The sequence below is a fragment of the Giraffa tippelskirchi genome, chromosome X (genome assembly GCF_054371585.1).
Source record: "Giraffa tippelskirchi isolate mGirTip1 chromosome X, T2T-mGirTip1v1.2.pri, whole genome shotgun sequence".
Lineage (NCBI taxonomy): Eukaryota > Metazoa > Chordata > Mammalia > Artiodactyla > Giraffidae > Giraffa > Giraffa tippelskirchi.
The window spans coordinates 28,193,927-28,208,175 of record NC_137289.1 but is presented as its reverse complement, the minus strand read 5'-3'; the positions used below and the strand labels follow the sequence as shown (position 1 = coordinate 28,208,175).

Below are 14,249 nucleotides of genomic sequence, written 5' to 3'. Positions count from 1 at the left end.
GAATAGGTAAATCCATAGAGACAGAAAGGAGACTGGTGGTTGCCAGGGTCTGGAGGGGAGGGAGGAGTGAAGAGTGACTGCTAATGTGTTAGGGCTACTTTGTGGTGTGATGTTGAAAATGTTCTGGAATTAGATGTTAGTGATGGTTGTGTAACCTTGTGATAATACTAAAACCCACTGAATTGCACACTTTAAATGAGTAAACTTTATGGTATGTGAATTATATTTTGATAAAGCTGTTACTTTTTTAAAAAGTCAGGCTGAGCTGCATTTATGTGAACCCTAGCAAGGAATTTCTGTTAGATACTGTCTTGTTCAGCTCTTCATCAGAGTACTGGATAAACTGCTGTGTTACAATTTAAGAAAAAAGTAAAACAAAACAAAAACCCTCAGATCTAACAACCTGGCAAGGGTTTTGTGAAAAGTCATAAAGAATTGGAAAACAAAGCCCTATGGAGAAAAATTAGAGGAATTTAAGATTATTCTAGTGAAGCAAAGGGGCTTCCCAGGTGGCACTAGTGGTAAAGAATCTGTCTGCCAATGTGCGAGCCCTGGGTTCAGTCCCGGGGTCGGAAAGATCCCCTGGAGGAGGGCATGGCAGCCCACTCCAGTATTCTCACCTGGAGAATCTCATGGACAAGGAGCCTGGTGGGCTACAGTCCATAGGGTCACAAAGAGTCAGACAGGACTGAAGTGACTTAGCATGCATGCAGGAGGTGAATAAAAGGCTTTAGGATCATATGCTGGAGAGGGAAATATGAGGCTTTGAGTATGAGGCATCAGCCAGGGTCCCAGCTGCAGTCAGATATCACACTCAGAAGTGTTCAAAGAGTTGAATGAAGGGACTATTTACAGAGGCGTGAGCAGGATGAAGGGAATTAACAAGGATCATGACCTACCCAGGGACCGGCAACATTGGTAAGCTTTCTGGGCTTGCAGAGAGGGGTTAAGGGAGGGAGTGATCCGGAGAGAGCTTGGGGATTTGGAGGAGGGGCTACTCAACAGGAGCTGCCATCTTCCAGTGCAGTCACTGCCAGCAGTGCAGTGAAGCAAGGAGAAGGATAAATACCCTGACCACCTTCCTCCTTCCACTTTGCTGGCTCCTGATGGTGCCATCCACTGACCAAATCAAAAGGGAAGCCAGAGAGTAAAGGAATCCAGGCAACATGATCCATATAGAAGGCAGTCTTTCAAAGCACAGAGAAAGACAGAGAAGAGACTGTGCGTGTGTGTGTGTGTGTGTCAGGGAAGGCAAAAGGAGAATAATTAACACAGTGTGTGCATGTAAAGTTGTTTCAGTTGTCTGACTCTTTGTGACTCCATGGACTGTAGCCCACCAGGCTCCTCTGGCCACGGTCCCAGGAAAGAATACTGGAGTGGGTTGCCATGCCCACCTCCAGGGGATCTTCCTGACCCAGGGATCAAACTCGTGTTTCTTACATCTCCTGCAACGGCAGGCAGGTTCTTTACTACAAGTGCCACCTGGGAAGCCCAATTAACACAGCACCTATCTATTAAACCCATAACAACCCCCTTATTAGAGAAGCTTAGGCAACAGACACCTGCATAGGTGCCATGCTTTATACCTTGTGATTCCAATATGCTGACCATAGCAAAACTGACAAAACCATACCAGCAACCAGCACTCACTCACCTCATTTAATCCTCACATCTTAATAACTTGGGAGTAACATTCTCTTTATAATATCCATTTAATATACAGAGAAACTGCATTTGGAGATTAATTTACCCAATGTTGCATAGCTAGTAAGTAGAGGAGGATGATTTGAATCCAGGGAGGGAGTCTGGCTCCAGAATTTCCTTCACCACTACATTCACTGGCTTAGAGACTGAGCGGGACTCCATAGGCAGGCCAATGACCTCGCTGGTAGTTAGCCTAATAGTAGAGACTGGCTGATGAAATCTGAAATTCTAAGAGGGATCTGAATGGAAAATACAGAGCAAGAAAGCAGATCATGGAGTTGGCAAGAGCGCAGAGCAAAAGAGGGTAGTTAGTACCATAGGAAAAGTGATGAACTCTGTCATCAGCATGGCTGGGTCACCATGGTGGGAAGCAGTGGACTCTTGCTGCAGGGAGACAAGAGCTGTTGCTCACTTGATAGAGCAGATGCTGACCTTCTAGGACTGCAGTGTATCCAGAGCAAGCCTGCAGTTTGATGAAGTTTGCCTTTGAGGCTTCTGATGCCTTTTCTGGTTCTTTCTTTACTTTCCCCTATGTCTTTACAATAATTCTCCACTAACTGAGGAAATCGGAAGAATTCCATGGTCCCTGCTTTCTAAAAAAGCCCAACAGAGATGAGTTAATTATTTAAATATGTGAGGATCTCTTGGGCAAAGAAGATTCACCAGTCTTCCCCCCCCCCCCCGTTCCCTCTGGAAAGAAAGAGGAAATTGACACACGGTAGTCTAAGAAATATAGGTCACTTATATGGGACTCTTACCATGACAGACACTTCCAAGGGAGAATATGAAAACATCTCCTCTGGACTTTAAAAATAGTCTTCTCATCTGTCAAAAGGGGGTTACCATGAGGCACAAGAATCAATGGATCCCAACTGCGGTTCCCAAGACCTGCCAGGTCTCTTAGGAAGTTTTCACTGTCTTTTACAGACTGAGAGAAACAGACATTGGTGTCTGTCTGCCTATCTGTCTGTCTCTCTGAGTATCATTTCTTAAGACAGACTATTCCTTTTTTTATGTTAAGGAAATTATCCCTTCTTTATGAAATTATGGTAGTGGTAGGCAATAGTAGATGGCAGGGTTTTTGTTTTTCCCTTTTAAAAATATTCCTACTTGGCAAAATAAAAGGTTGACAAATCCGAATCTCATTTTTAAAAAATGCCGTGTGTCTGAAGGCATTAAATATCTGAAAACCACAGATCCAAAGGACTGCTTAAGGTCTCTGCAATCTGTAAGATGCTAGGTTTTAAAGTCAAAAGGACTAGGAAGGCAGGATGATTTTTTATTTAACCAACCACAGTAACAAGTTAATAGAGTCTAACCATCCTAGACATAAAACACAGTAAACGGAGAATCCTCTAAGTTAAAATTTTGTATTTTCTAAGTGGAAATGGTAGTCTAAATGTCAAATACAGAAACATGACCCAAAGAACGCCCCCTCAAAGGTCATAGTTAGAAGGCAATATTCAGCTTTGGAGACAGTTACAAGTCAGATATTGTATGATTCCATTGGTATGCAGCCATCATGAAAGGAGAACTAAAATCATTTTGAAGCAAAAATGTGTCAAAAGGAAACTCTCAACAGGCCCAAAGGGAGTGTTTAAATGAAAAAGTGCCTTAGATCCTTCAAACAGAAGAAAACCCATAATTATTCTAAATACAAATTAACAGGCAGATAGTACTTTCTGTTTTGTGAACACAACACTGCTATTTACATAGAATGATTTCAACATACCCAAAGCCTCTGCCAGGCCCCAAACCTTCTGTCCATAGATGTCGGTCTTGTTCCAAGCAAATGTGTAGACAAGATTAACTGCAGCAGGAAACCACTTCTGTGTGAGTCGCCCTTCCACAGCTACTGTGAGGTGTACTTTTATCATCCCCACAGGAATGGTTGAATGTGTTAGAAGGATCCGTAATAGGGTTTTGTATCCAGGGGTGCGGCTGCTTAGGTAACTCAGCCTCACAAAACTGGAAGGAATGAGGATCTCCTCCTGTACAACCTGAAAGAAAGAAAGGCAAATTGGCCCTTATCAGTGGTCACAGGGAGACAAGGACACTGTACGCTTTTGTCCTAGAAGCATGCCAAAGGATTAAACGGATTATGGATATCAAGGCATTTATTCTAGAATCTTTGTGAGGCTACATGAACACAGGTTTTACATTTTGCACCAAATCTGCATGAGGACAAGACATCCAGCCTATCCTGAGGACTGTTCTCCTTTTTTTCCCCTGCCAGGAAAGACTAGGAAAATAACCATTTGGTTTTCCAACAGTGTTTCAAAAATTTCTTGGTAGGAGCTGGGACATCACCCTGTGAATGTCAAGGATTTCAGTGGCATGGGTTCCATCTATTCAGACACAAAAGCTTGTTTGGTGTGTGAAGTCATCTATCACAAACCATTATTGGAGCCCATATTCAGGTTAGGCTCTCTACAAGGAAGGACTCTGGAAGTAGGCCCAGCAAGTGATATTTATGACAGAGACTATGGTGTCCCTAGAACTAATCTTTCCTGATGCTATCAAACTTGTCTTCTTTGGAGCTCTGCAATGACCCTGAGGGCCAACTTTTTAATCTAATTTTGCTTACACATTTCTCTGTGTCTTGGGCATACCAAGAACTGGGAACAAGCTTTTCCAAGCTGGCACCTGTGACTGAGAAGCAAATAACTCTCATTAACTCCTCTGCAAATCTTTCACAAACATGGGTCCCAGAGTGAAAATAACACTTGGCTTCTTTCATTAATTACTATTATTTATTGTTTATTAGCACAGATGGCGTTAAACAACCAAAAGTGTTCACTGAAACTGCATCTCGCATTCTGTGACTTTCAACTTTCCAAATACAGCTGAACAAAGGGCCCATCCTATTTAACACGTTGAAGGGGACATGGGCTTCCAGGTGGCACTAGTGGTGGAGAACCCAGCTGCAGGTGTAGGAGATGTAGGAGACACAGGTTCGATCCCTGGGTTGGGAAGATCCCCTGGAGAAAGAAATGGCAACCTGCTCTAGTATTCTTGCCTGGAGAACTCGATGGACAGTGGAGCCTGGCAGGCTACAGTCCATGGGGTTCCACAGTTGGACACGACTGAAGCTACTTAGCACACATGCATGGATAGTGTGGATATTTTTGTGCCCTTATTCATTTTTAGCTCGGACCTTGTACCTGCTTCCTTTCTCAGACTGGTGCAGAGTAGAAATGATTGTTAAACATATTCTATCTCATATTGTTGGGGATTTCTGATCATTCCTTTCTTTCTCAGGGCACAAATCCCTTTTGTCTACTCTTTGTCCAATTTTTCTTCTTATACATTAGGTATTTGATACCAAAGCTGTCCACTGGCTCTGTCTTCTTAGATGGTGGCAGAAGCACAACAGGATAGCATGCCACTCACCACCTTGGTATTTCATTTCCATAAGGAATCATGCAATCCTAGAGCAGCTGGAAAACTTTTCTTTTGAGGAAGACCCATGCTTCCTAATGACATCGTGAAAGGACTGGTGTACAAGTCTAATGTACTCATTAAATACTATATAGTTTTTTTCTTCCTTTCCACAGGAAAACAATGGAAAAGACAGGAGTGCCAACCCTTTAGACTCTTCCGTGTAGAACATTATTTTTTTGTCAGCCTTTCCCGAGGGCTTTGCTAACAGCTATTGGGGATGTTGTAAGGGAATAAAAACCAATTCAATCTTTGACTGTCCATTTACCTCTTCTTGAGTATACTTGAATTCTGGATCTGATTTATGAGTTCATTTTGGTGGACATTAAACTATCATTATAATATTAACATTAAACTATCATTAAAATGTTTCTGTAATATAGTGAGAAAATTGTACTGTGTTTGTTTGAATGACTTAGAATTGAAATGAAAATACTGAATGCTCAATAAAGAAAAACTCTTAGGAGTCCTAAAATATGAGGCTTCAAAAATATGTCCTCTCTGACTATAAAGCTTGAACACGTAAAAAGCAAAGTTTCAGACAAAATGTATAGACTTGACAACTACCTTTACTAAAACATAGCAAAACAAGAGGAGCTGTCATGACTTCTAAGAACAATGACAACACACATAAACTAGACAGTGGAAGAAAACTAGATTTCTTAAGGAGTTTAATTTCAGAACCATAAATGGTCCCACCTCACTGATTATACTGTTATCACTATGGAGCCAGTGAGCTTTGTTCTTTCGAGCACAGAGTTCATCAGGTCAAGGTTTGGGTTCTAATCCTCATGATAGCTAGTTCATTTTGCTTTGTTCCATGGCCAGAGATGGAGCATTATAGCCCTGGCCAATCACCTTGCAAATGTGTGCCAGAGAGATTACATTTGAAAGCTTCTCTTGAAAAATGAAGGGCAGCACATTACAGGGCTGGCAGGAGTACCAGGAAAAGGAAGCTAGTCATTATCGACTGTTGACCACCCCATGGATACAGCAAGTCCCTTACATACAAATGAGTTCTATTCCGAGAGTGTATTCATAAGTCCAATTTGTTCCTAAGTCCAGCAAAGTTAGTGTAGGTACTCAACTAATGCAATCAACTACATAGTACTGTAATGTAATAGGTTTATATTTTTCACACAAATAATACATAAAAACACAAAAAATAAAACATTTTATGGGAGGTTCAAGAGGGAGGGGACATATGTATACCTATGGCTGATTCATGTTGATGTATGGCAGAAACCAACACAACATTGTAAAGCAATGATCCTCCAATTAAAAATAAATTTAAAAAATAAAGTTTAAAAGTTAAAAAAGTTTTAAATCTTATAGCATACTGCACAAAAGCACAACAACTTGTAAAGGATGTGACAATATATGCCAGACATGTGAACTAACTTACGTGAACATATGTTCGTCTCTTTGAAAGGTTGCAAGTTGAAGATTCGTATGTTGGAGACTTACTGTACTATGACTTTTGTAATTTCAAGGTCCATATACCCACCTGCAGCTCAGGAACAATAGTTCCCCTCTCTGGACAGGATCCTCCAAATGATGTGAGCGGTGAGGGAAGCACAATAGGGTTTGGGCTGATAAAGTTGGAGATATCGCAGGATGGTGGGTCTGACATAACTCTCTGCATGGTCACTTTCTCCACCACAATGAACTGGTTCCAAGGCAACCAGAGTGTCCTCTTCTCAGGTAGAAAAGGTGACCGATCAAAGATTAAGACAACAGAGATACCGCCGATGGCTACGAGGTCAAAGCTGAGAAGGAAAAGCAGAAAGTTTCAACTAAAATAAAATTAAAGTTTAAAAAAATAGGCAGTTTGAGTGCCCTTTCTTTCTTTGGGGCTGCAAGTATATCCAATCTGTCTTCTCTATTTTATTCTTTCTATTCCATCTAACTACATATTCATTCTATGGAGACTTCGTTTCACTATCCAGTAGATTTCCGAGAAAAAATTCCATATCACCTGTTGCTATTCACCCAGGATTTGTAAACCAATTTTAATGCTGTCTTAAACAAAATCACTGCATGTATTTCCACAGAGTCAAATCAAACATCCTTGTTCCTCCCTGTGCTGGAGAGAATGGAAAGATGACCACTGAACATTCATCAACATCTTAATATGCTGCATTATTCTTTCTCAAAATTCCTGTTATGTAACTCAATAAAAGCAAGGAGCCAAAAAGTTAAATACCTTGTTTGCGGTCACAAACATAGTGTCAGAAACCTGATGGTGTCTTTCAGATGGCATTTGAAGAAAGACACCAGCTGAGGAAATTTGTTCAGTGAAATTGGCTTGAACAAGACCATCTGGCTGAACCTTCCACATCTGGCTACCTCCTGGCTTGATTCTACTTGAACTCTAGATATAGGATTTCTGGTTTTCTCTAGAATGCCTCTTCATTTCCTGTTGTAAGAAAGTCTGTAATGGACCCTGTCCATCTCCACTGACAACTCCTTCCATATTACTTGACAAAACGAGACTACCTCTTCTGTAAGTCCACCTCTTAATGTGGTCTCTGAAATGACTCTTGAGTTGGAGAATAAAAGACTCAGATTTCAGTTCGTTATGTACTAGATGGCTCTACCTTCCTGTTCTCTTATGTATAATGATGTCTTTGAGATAATGTATTTATCATTATATCATTATATCTTTAAAAGGTACCCTCATCTTCTCCTGCAAGAACACCTAAATTGCAAGTAGCTGCTGAACAAACTGTTGACCGGAGGATGTTGGAACCCACCAAAAAAAGATACTCCATGTCCAAGGACAAAGGAGAAGCTGCAATGAGACAGAAGGAAGGTGCGATCACATTAAAATCAAATCCCATGCCTGCCAGGTGGGCGACCCATAAACTGGAGAACGATAATACCAAAGAAGTTCTCCCACTGTTGTGAAGGTTCTGGGCCCCACATCAGACTTCCCAACCTGTGGATTTGGCAAAGGGACTGGGAATCCCCTGGGAATCTGACTTTGAAGGACAGTGGGATTTGCTTATAAGACTTCCACAGGACTGGGGAAACAGAGACTCTTGGAGGGCACAAACAAACCCTGTGCACAGCAAGACCCAGGAAAAAGAGCAGTGATCCCACAGGAGACTGAACCAGACCTGCCTGTGAGTGTTTGGGGGTCTCCTGCAGAGGCATGGGCCAGCAGTAGCCTGATGCAGGGACAGGGGCACTGGCAGCAGCAGTCCTGGGAGGCACGTGTTGGCACAAGTCCTTTTGGAGGTCACCTCAGGCCAAACAACTAATAAGGAGGGTGCACAGCTCTACCCAGTAGCAGAAAATTGGATTAAAGGTTTACTGACCATGGCCCTGCCCACCAGAGCAAGACCCAGTTTTCCCCACAGCCACAGCCAGTCCTTCCCATCACAAAGCTTGTGCAAGCCTCTTATCCTCATCCATCAGAGGGCAGACAGAAGAAGCAAGAACTACAGTCCCATGGCCTCCAGAACGAAAACCACAATCACAGAAAGCTAATCAAAATGATCACATGAGTCAGAGCCTTGTGTAGCTCAATGAAGCTATAAGCCATGCCATGCAGGGCCACTCAAGGCAGACAGGTCATGGTGGAGAGTTCTGACAAAATGTGGTCCACTGGAAAAGGGAATGGTGAATCACTCTAGCATTCTTGCCTCAAGACACCCATAAACAGTATGAAAAGGCAAGAAGATATGACACCAGGAGATGAGTCCACCAGATCAGTAGATGTCTAATATGCTAGTGGGGAAGAGCAGAGAAATAGCTCCAGAAAGAACAAAGAGGCAGGGCCAAAATGGAAACGATGCTCGGTTGTGGATGTGTCTGGTGGTGAAAGTAAAGTATGATGTTGTAAAGAACAATACTGCATAGGAATCAAGGTAAATTGGATGTGGTCAAGCAGGCGATGTGAACATCGACATTTTAGGAATCAGTGAACTAAAATGGGCAGGAATGGGTGAATTTATTTCAGATGATCATTATATATACTACTGTGGGCAAGAAGCTATTAGAAGAAATGGAGTAGCCATCATAGTCAACAAAAGAGTCTGAAATGCAGTACTTGGATGCAGTCTCAAAAATGACAGAATGAACTTGGTTCATTTCCAAGGCAAACCATTCAATACACAGTAATCCAAGTCTATGTAGCAACCACTAATGTTGAAGAAGCTAAAGTTGAATGGTTCTGTGAAGACCTACAAGACATCCTAGAGCTAACACCAAAAAAATATGTCTTTTTCATCACAGAGGATTAGAATGCAAAACCCGAAAGTCAAGACATACTGAGAGTAATAGGCAGATTTGCCCTTGCAGTACAAAATGAAGCAGGGCAAAGGCTAACAGAGTTTTGCCAAGAGAATGCACTGGTCATAGCAAACACCCCCTTCCAGCAACACAAGAGAAAACTCTACACATGGGCATCACCAGATGGTCAATACTGAAATCAGATTAATCATATTTTTTGCAGCTGAAGATGGAGGTCTACACAGTCAGAAAAAACAAGTCCTGGAGCTGATTGTGGCTGAGATCATCAGCTCCTTATTGCAAAATTCTGGCTTAAATTGAACAAAGTAGGGAAAACCACTAGACCATTCGGGTATGACCTAAATCAAATCCCTTATGATAATTCAGTGGAGGTGATAAATAGATTCAAGGGATTAGATCTGGTAGACAGAGTGCCTGAAGAACCATGGACAGAGGTTCATAACACTGTATAGGAGGCAGTAACCAAAACCACTTCAAAGAAAAAGAAATGCAAAAAGGTAAAATGGTTGTCTGAGGAGGTCTTACAAATAGCTGAGAAAAGAAGTGAAAGGCAAAGGAGAAAGGGAAAGATATACCCAACTGAATGCAGAGTTCCAAAGTATAGCAAGGAGAGAATAAGAAAACCTTCTTAAGTGAACAATGAAAGAAATAGAGGAAAACAATAGAAATGGGAAAAACTAGAAATTGCTTCAAGAAAATTGGAGATATCAAGGGAATATTTCATCCAAGGATGGGCACAATAAAGGACAGAAATGGTATGGACCTAATAGAAGCAGAAGAGACTAAGAAGAAGTGGCAAGAATACACAGAAGAACTATATAAAAAAGAACTTAATGACCCGCATAACCACCATGGTGTGATCACTCACCTAGAGCCAGACATCCTGGAGTGTGAAGTCAAGTGGGCCTTAGGAAGCATTACTATGAACAAGGCTAGTGGAGGTGATGGAATTCCAGTTGAACTATTTCAAATCCTAAAAGATGATGCTGTGAAAGTGCTGCACTCAATATGCCAGCAAATTTGGAAACCACAGCAGTGGCCACGGGACTGGAAAAGGTCAGTTTTCGTTCCAATCCCAAAGAAGGGCAGTGCCAAAAAACATACAAACTATCACACAATTTTGCTCATTTCACATGCTAGCAAGGTAATGCTCAAAATCCTTCAAGCTATGCTTTAGCAGTATACGAACTGAGAACTTTCAGATGTACAGGCTGGATTTAGAAAAGGCAGAGGAAGAAGAGATCAAATTGCCAACATTCACTGGATCATAGAGAAAGCAAAGAAATTCCAGAAAAACATCTACTTCTGCTTCATTGACTACATTAAGCCTTTGACTGTGTGGATCATAACAAACTGTGGAAAATTCTTAGGTGGGAATACCAGACCACCTGACCAATCTCCTGAGAAACCTGTATATAGGTCAAGAAGCAACAGTTAGAACTGGAAATGGAACAATGGACTGGTTCAAAATTGGGAAAGGAGTACATCAAGGCTGTATATTGTTACTTTGCTTATTAATCTTCTATGTAGAGTACATCATATGAAATGCTGAGTTGGATGAATCACAAGCTGGAATCAAAACTGCCAAGAGAAATACCAACAACCTCAGATATGCAGATGATACCACTCTAATGGTAGAAAGTGAAGAGAAACTAAAGAGCCTCTTGAAGAGGGTTAAAGAGGAGAGTGAAAAAGCTGGCTTAAAACTCAACATTTCAAAAACTATGATCATAGCATCTGGTCCCATCACTTCATGGCAAATGGGGAAGAAATGGAAACAGTGGAAGATTTTCTTTTCTTGGAGCTCCAAAATCACTGCAGATGGTGACTGCAGCCATGAAATTAAAAGATGCTTGCTCCTTGGAAGAAAAGCTATGACAAACCTAGACTGTGTTAAAAAGCAGCAACATAACTTTGCTGACAAAGGTCCTTATAGTCAAAGCTGTGGTCTTTCCAGTAGTCAGGTACAGATGTGAGAGTTGAACCATAAAGAAGGCTGAGCACCAAAGAACTGATGCTTTCAAAACTGTAGTGCCGGAGCAGACTCTTGAGAGTCCCTTGGACAGCAAGATCAAACCAGTCAATTCTAAAGGAAATCAACCCTGAACATTCATTGGAAGGAATGATGCTGAAACTGAAGTTCCAATACTATGGCCACCTGATGCAAACAGCAAACTCATTGGAAAAGATCCTGATGCTTGGAAAGGTGGAGGGCAGGAGAAGGGGGCAACAGAGGATGAGATGGTTGGATGCCATCACTGACTCCATGGACATGAGTTTAAGCAAACTCCGGGAGATAGTGAAAGACAGGTAAGCCTGGCATGCTGCAGTCCATTGGGTTGCAAAGAGTAGGACATAATTTATGGAGTGAACAACAACAACATATTTTAAGAGTGAATAAAGGGCAATGGGATTCTCCTTAATATTCAAAGCAACTTACATCCACAGGAGAGAGATGTAAGCAATTCTTTGTGTTTAAAAAAAAAAAACTTTCTTAAAATACTTTTCAATGGTAAAATGCCCTGATAGGGAATCAGACTTAATTATGCATATCTCACCACTCCCTTCATATGACATTTATTGTATTTATTATAGTATTACCAATTGTGTCCTGTTGCAGAAGTCTTTCAGATAAAGATAAGTGGACAGTAAAAAAGGATAGCTAATACTGTATTTTTTATTGTTGCTTTTTCAGTCAAGTTGCTGTAATATTAAGGCAGTTTCCAAAAAGAGGATTTGAAGAACTGCATTAGCTATAGAAAATAATCTAGGTTTGAACTAAAAAAAGAAAACCCCAAACGGCTTATGGTTTAAGACAGAGAGGCTGAATTCATGATAATACAGGAGCAGTTTAAGGCAAGCATAGTGGGGGAAAATCCTACATTACTTGGCAAGAGACCTTTTCTCTGGTTCACATTCTACATTGATTTAAGTGTGTCCTTGGGCAAGTTTATTTGCTTCACCTAAACCTGAGCTCTTGACTCCTTAAAATTGAACTGCTGATTTATTTGAAAACAAAAACAAATGCAAACACAAAAACAAAATAAGCTATCAAAACAAGAACATATATACCTGAGAATTATTCTCTACTTCTAGAAAGACGAAGTAGAGAGGGCAGGCTTCTTATTTTGTAGAAAGAATGTGGTTTTGGCTTCATATACACCTGGCGTTGTATCCTGGCTCTGCCATGTTAACTTCTTGTCTTTGGGCTAATTATTTAACCTTCATGAGCTTCAGTTTCCTCCTGAGTAAAATGGGGTTAATATGGTCTATCACTCAGCTACTACTGCAAGTGAGCAAATGAGATAAAGACTTAAGGGCCAAGCATATAGTAGGGACTTAACAAATATTAATTTTCTTCTCAAATCAGATCCATTGCCCTATTAAATTTACAGATGTCTTCTCTTGTAGTTCAAATGAACTCGAGGCCAGTTTTTTTTTTTTTTATTGTCTTTATAAGCAGATACTGATTTTTAAGCTTTCCTGGTAACTGCTCCTAGGTGCCCTGTGTTGGGTTAGTTTGATGTGTTGATTTGGTTGGGCTCTAGTACCCAGTTATTTAATCAGACACTAATCTAGGTGTTGCTGTGAAGGTATATTGTAGATGTGGTTAATATCTATAATAAGCTGACTTTAAGCAGAGAGGATTACCCTTGATAATGTGGAAGGGCCTCATCCAATTAGTTGAAAGAGCAAAACTGAAGTTTCTCTGAGGAAGAAGGAATTCTGCCTCAAGACTATAGAGGTAGCATCTACTCCTTGCCAAGAGATTCTAGTTTGCTAGTGTATCCTATGAAGAAGAAAATGGCAACCCACTCCAGTATTCTTGCCTGGAGAATCCCAGGGATGGTGGAGCCTGGTGGGCTGCCGTCTATGGGGTGGCACAGAGTCGGACACGACTGAAGCGACTTAGCAGCAGCAGCAGCAGCAGCATGCATGTTTATGTACATGTGTATATGCACACACACAGAGGTTCTGTTTCTCCTCTTCCCACCTAGATATCACATATAATAATCACTGTCTATAGCTAACAATCCATCTACACTATTGCAAGACCCAATAGAATGCTCTGTGAATAATTAATTCCTTTGGGGTTCCCCCATCACAAATGGTCTCCATTGGCATGGGTCATTAAGAACAAGTTATAAAGTCACGTGAGAGTGAGCATAAAACACTAAAGGGAAAGGACATATTTGTTTGGATACTGTTGTCAATCTACAATAAGATTAGTCCTATCCACAGGTAGAAGACTATTGTAGCCTATGCAAAATGCTTATGTCTGCCTTACGGTATCCAAAAATGAACAAATTCTTATCTTGAGGGGAATCAGAGGAAACCCTTTCTTTATCTTCCAAAGTCTTCCAAATAAAGTTCTCAAGACCTTTAATGCTCCCAAGAATCTTACAAGAATGTCACCTCTTCACCTATTTTGTTTATCACTGGCTGAACTATTTATATGAGCACCTGTTATGTATCTAAGTTGAGTGTGGCAAATCACAGAAGATAAGAGCCAGATTCCTTGGGTTCAACTTTTGGCTCTGTCCTTATTAGCTGTGTTAATTTGGATAAGTTTCCTACTCTGACAAATGGGGAGGATGATAATAATGATTCCTGTCTCATAAAGCTGTTGTGAAGATGAAATAGAATAACATGTATGACAAAGAATACAGTAGATACTGGTACATATTCATCTTTCCTTTAGAATTGCTGCTTTTTTCTTTTCTGCTACTCTGGCCTTTCCTAATCAGCATAGGAGATCTCTTCTTACTTTTAGAGACACCCAACTTCCACTCCTATCCTTCCTTCTGCTTCACTTTGTTCCTGTGACCTGGACTTTTCCTGAT

At 41.0% G+C, this 14,249-nt stretch overlaps 1 protein-coding gene across 2 annotated transcripts in view; it reads right to left on the bottom strand.

The window, feature by feature from the left end:
• TENM1 (teneurin transmembrane protein 1) overlaps positions 1–14,249 on the bottom strand; it is a 795,886-nt gene that overhangs the window by 142,035 nt on the left and 639,602 nt on the right. For both annotated transcript variants that reach the window (XM_081563742.1, XM_081563743.1), the window contains 2 exons: positions 6,653–6,914; positions 3,437–3,704 (listed from right to left, as the gene is read on the bottom strand). In XM_081563742.1, coding sequence (XP_081419868.1) covers positions 3,437–3,704; positions 6,653–6,914 — 530 coding nt within the window. The remainder of the gene's footprint in view (positions 1–3,436; positions 3,705–6,652; positions 6,915–14,249) is intronic.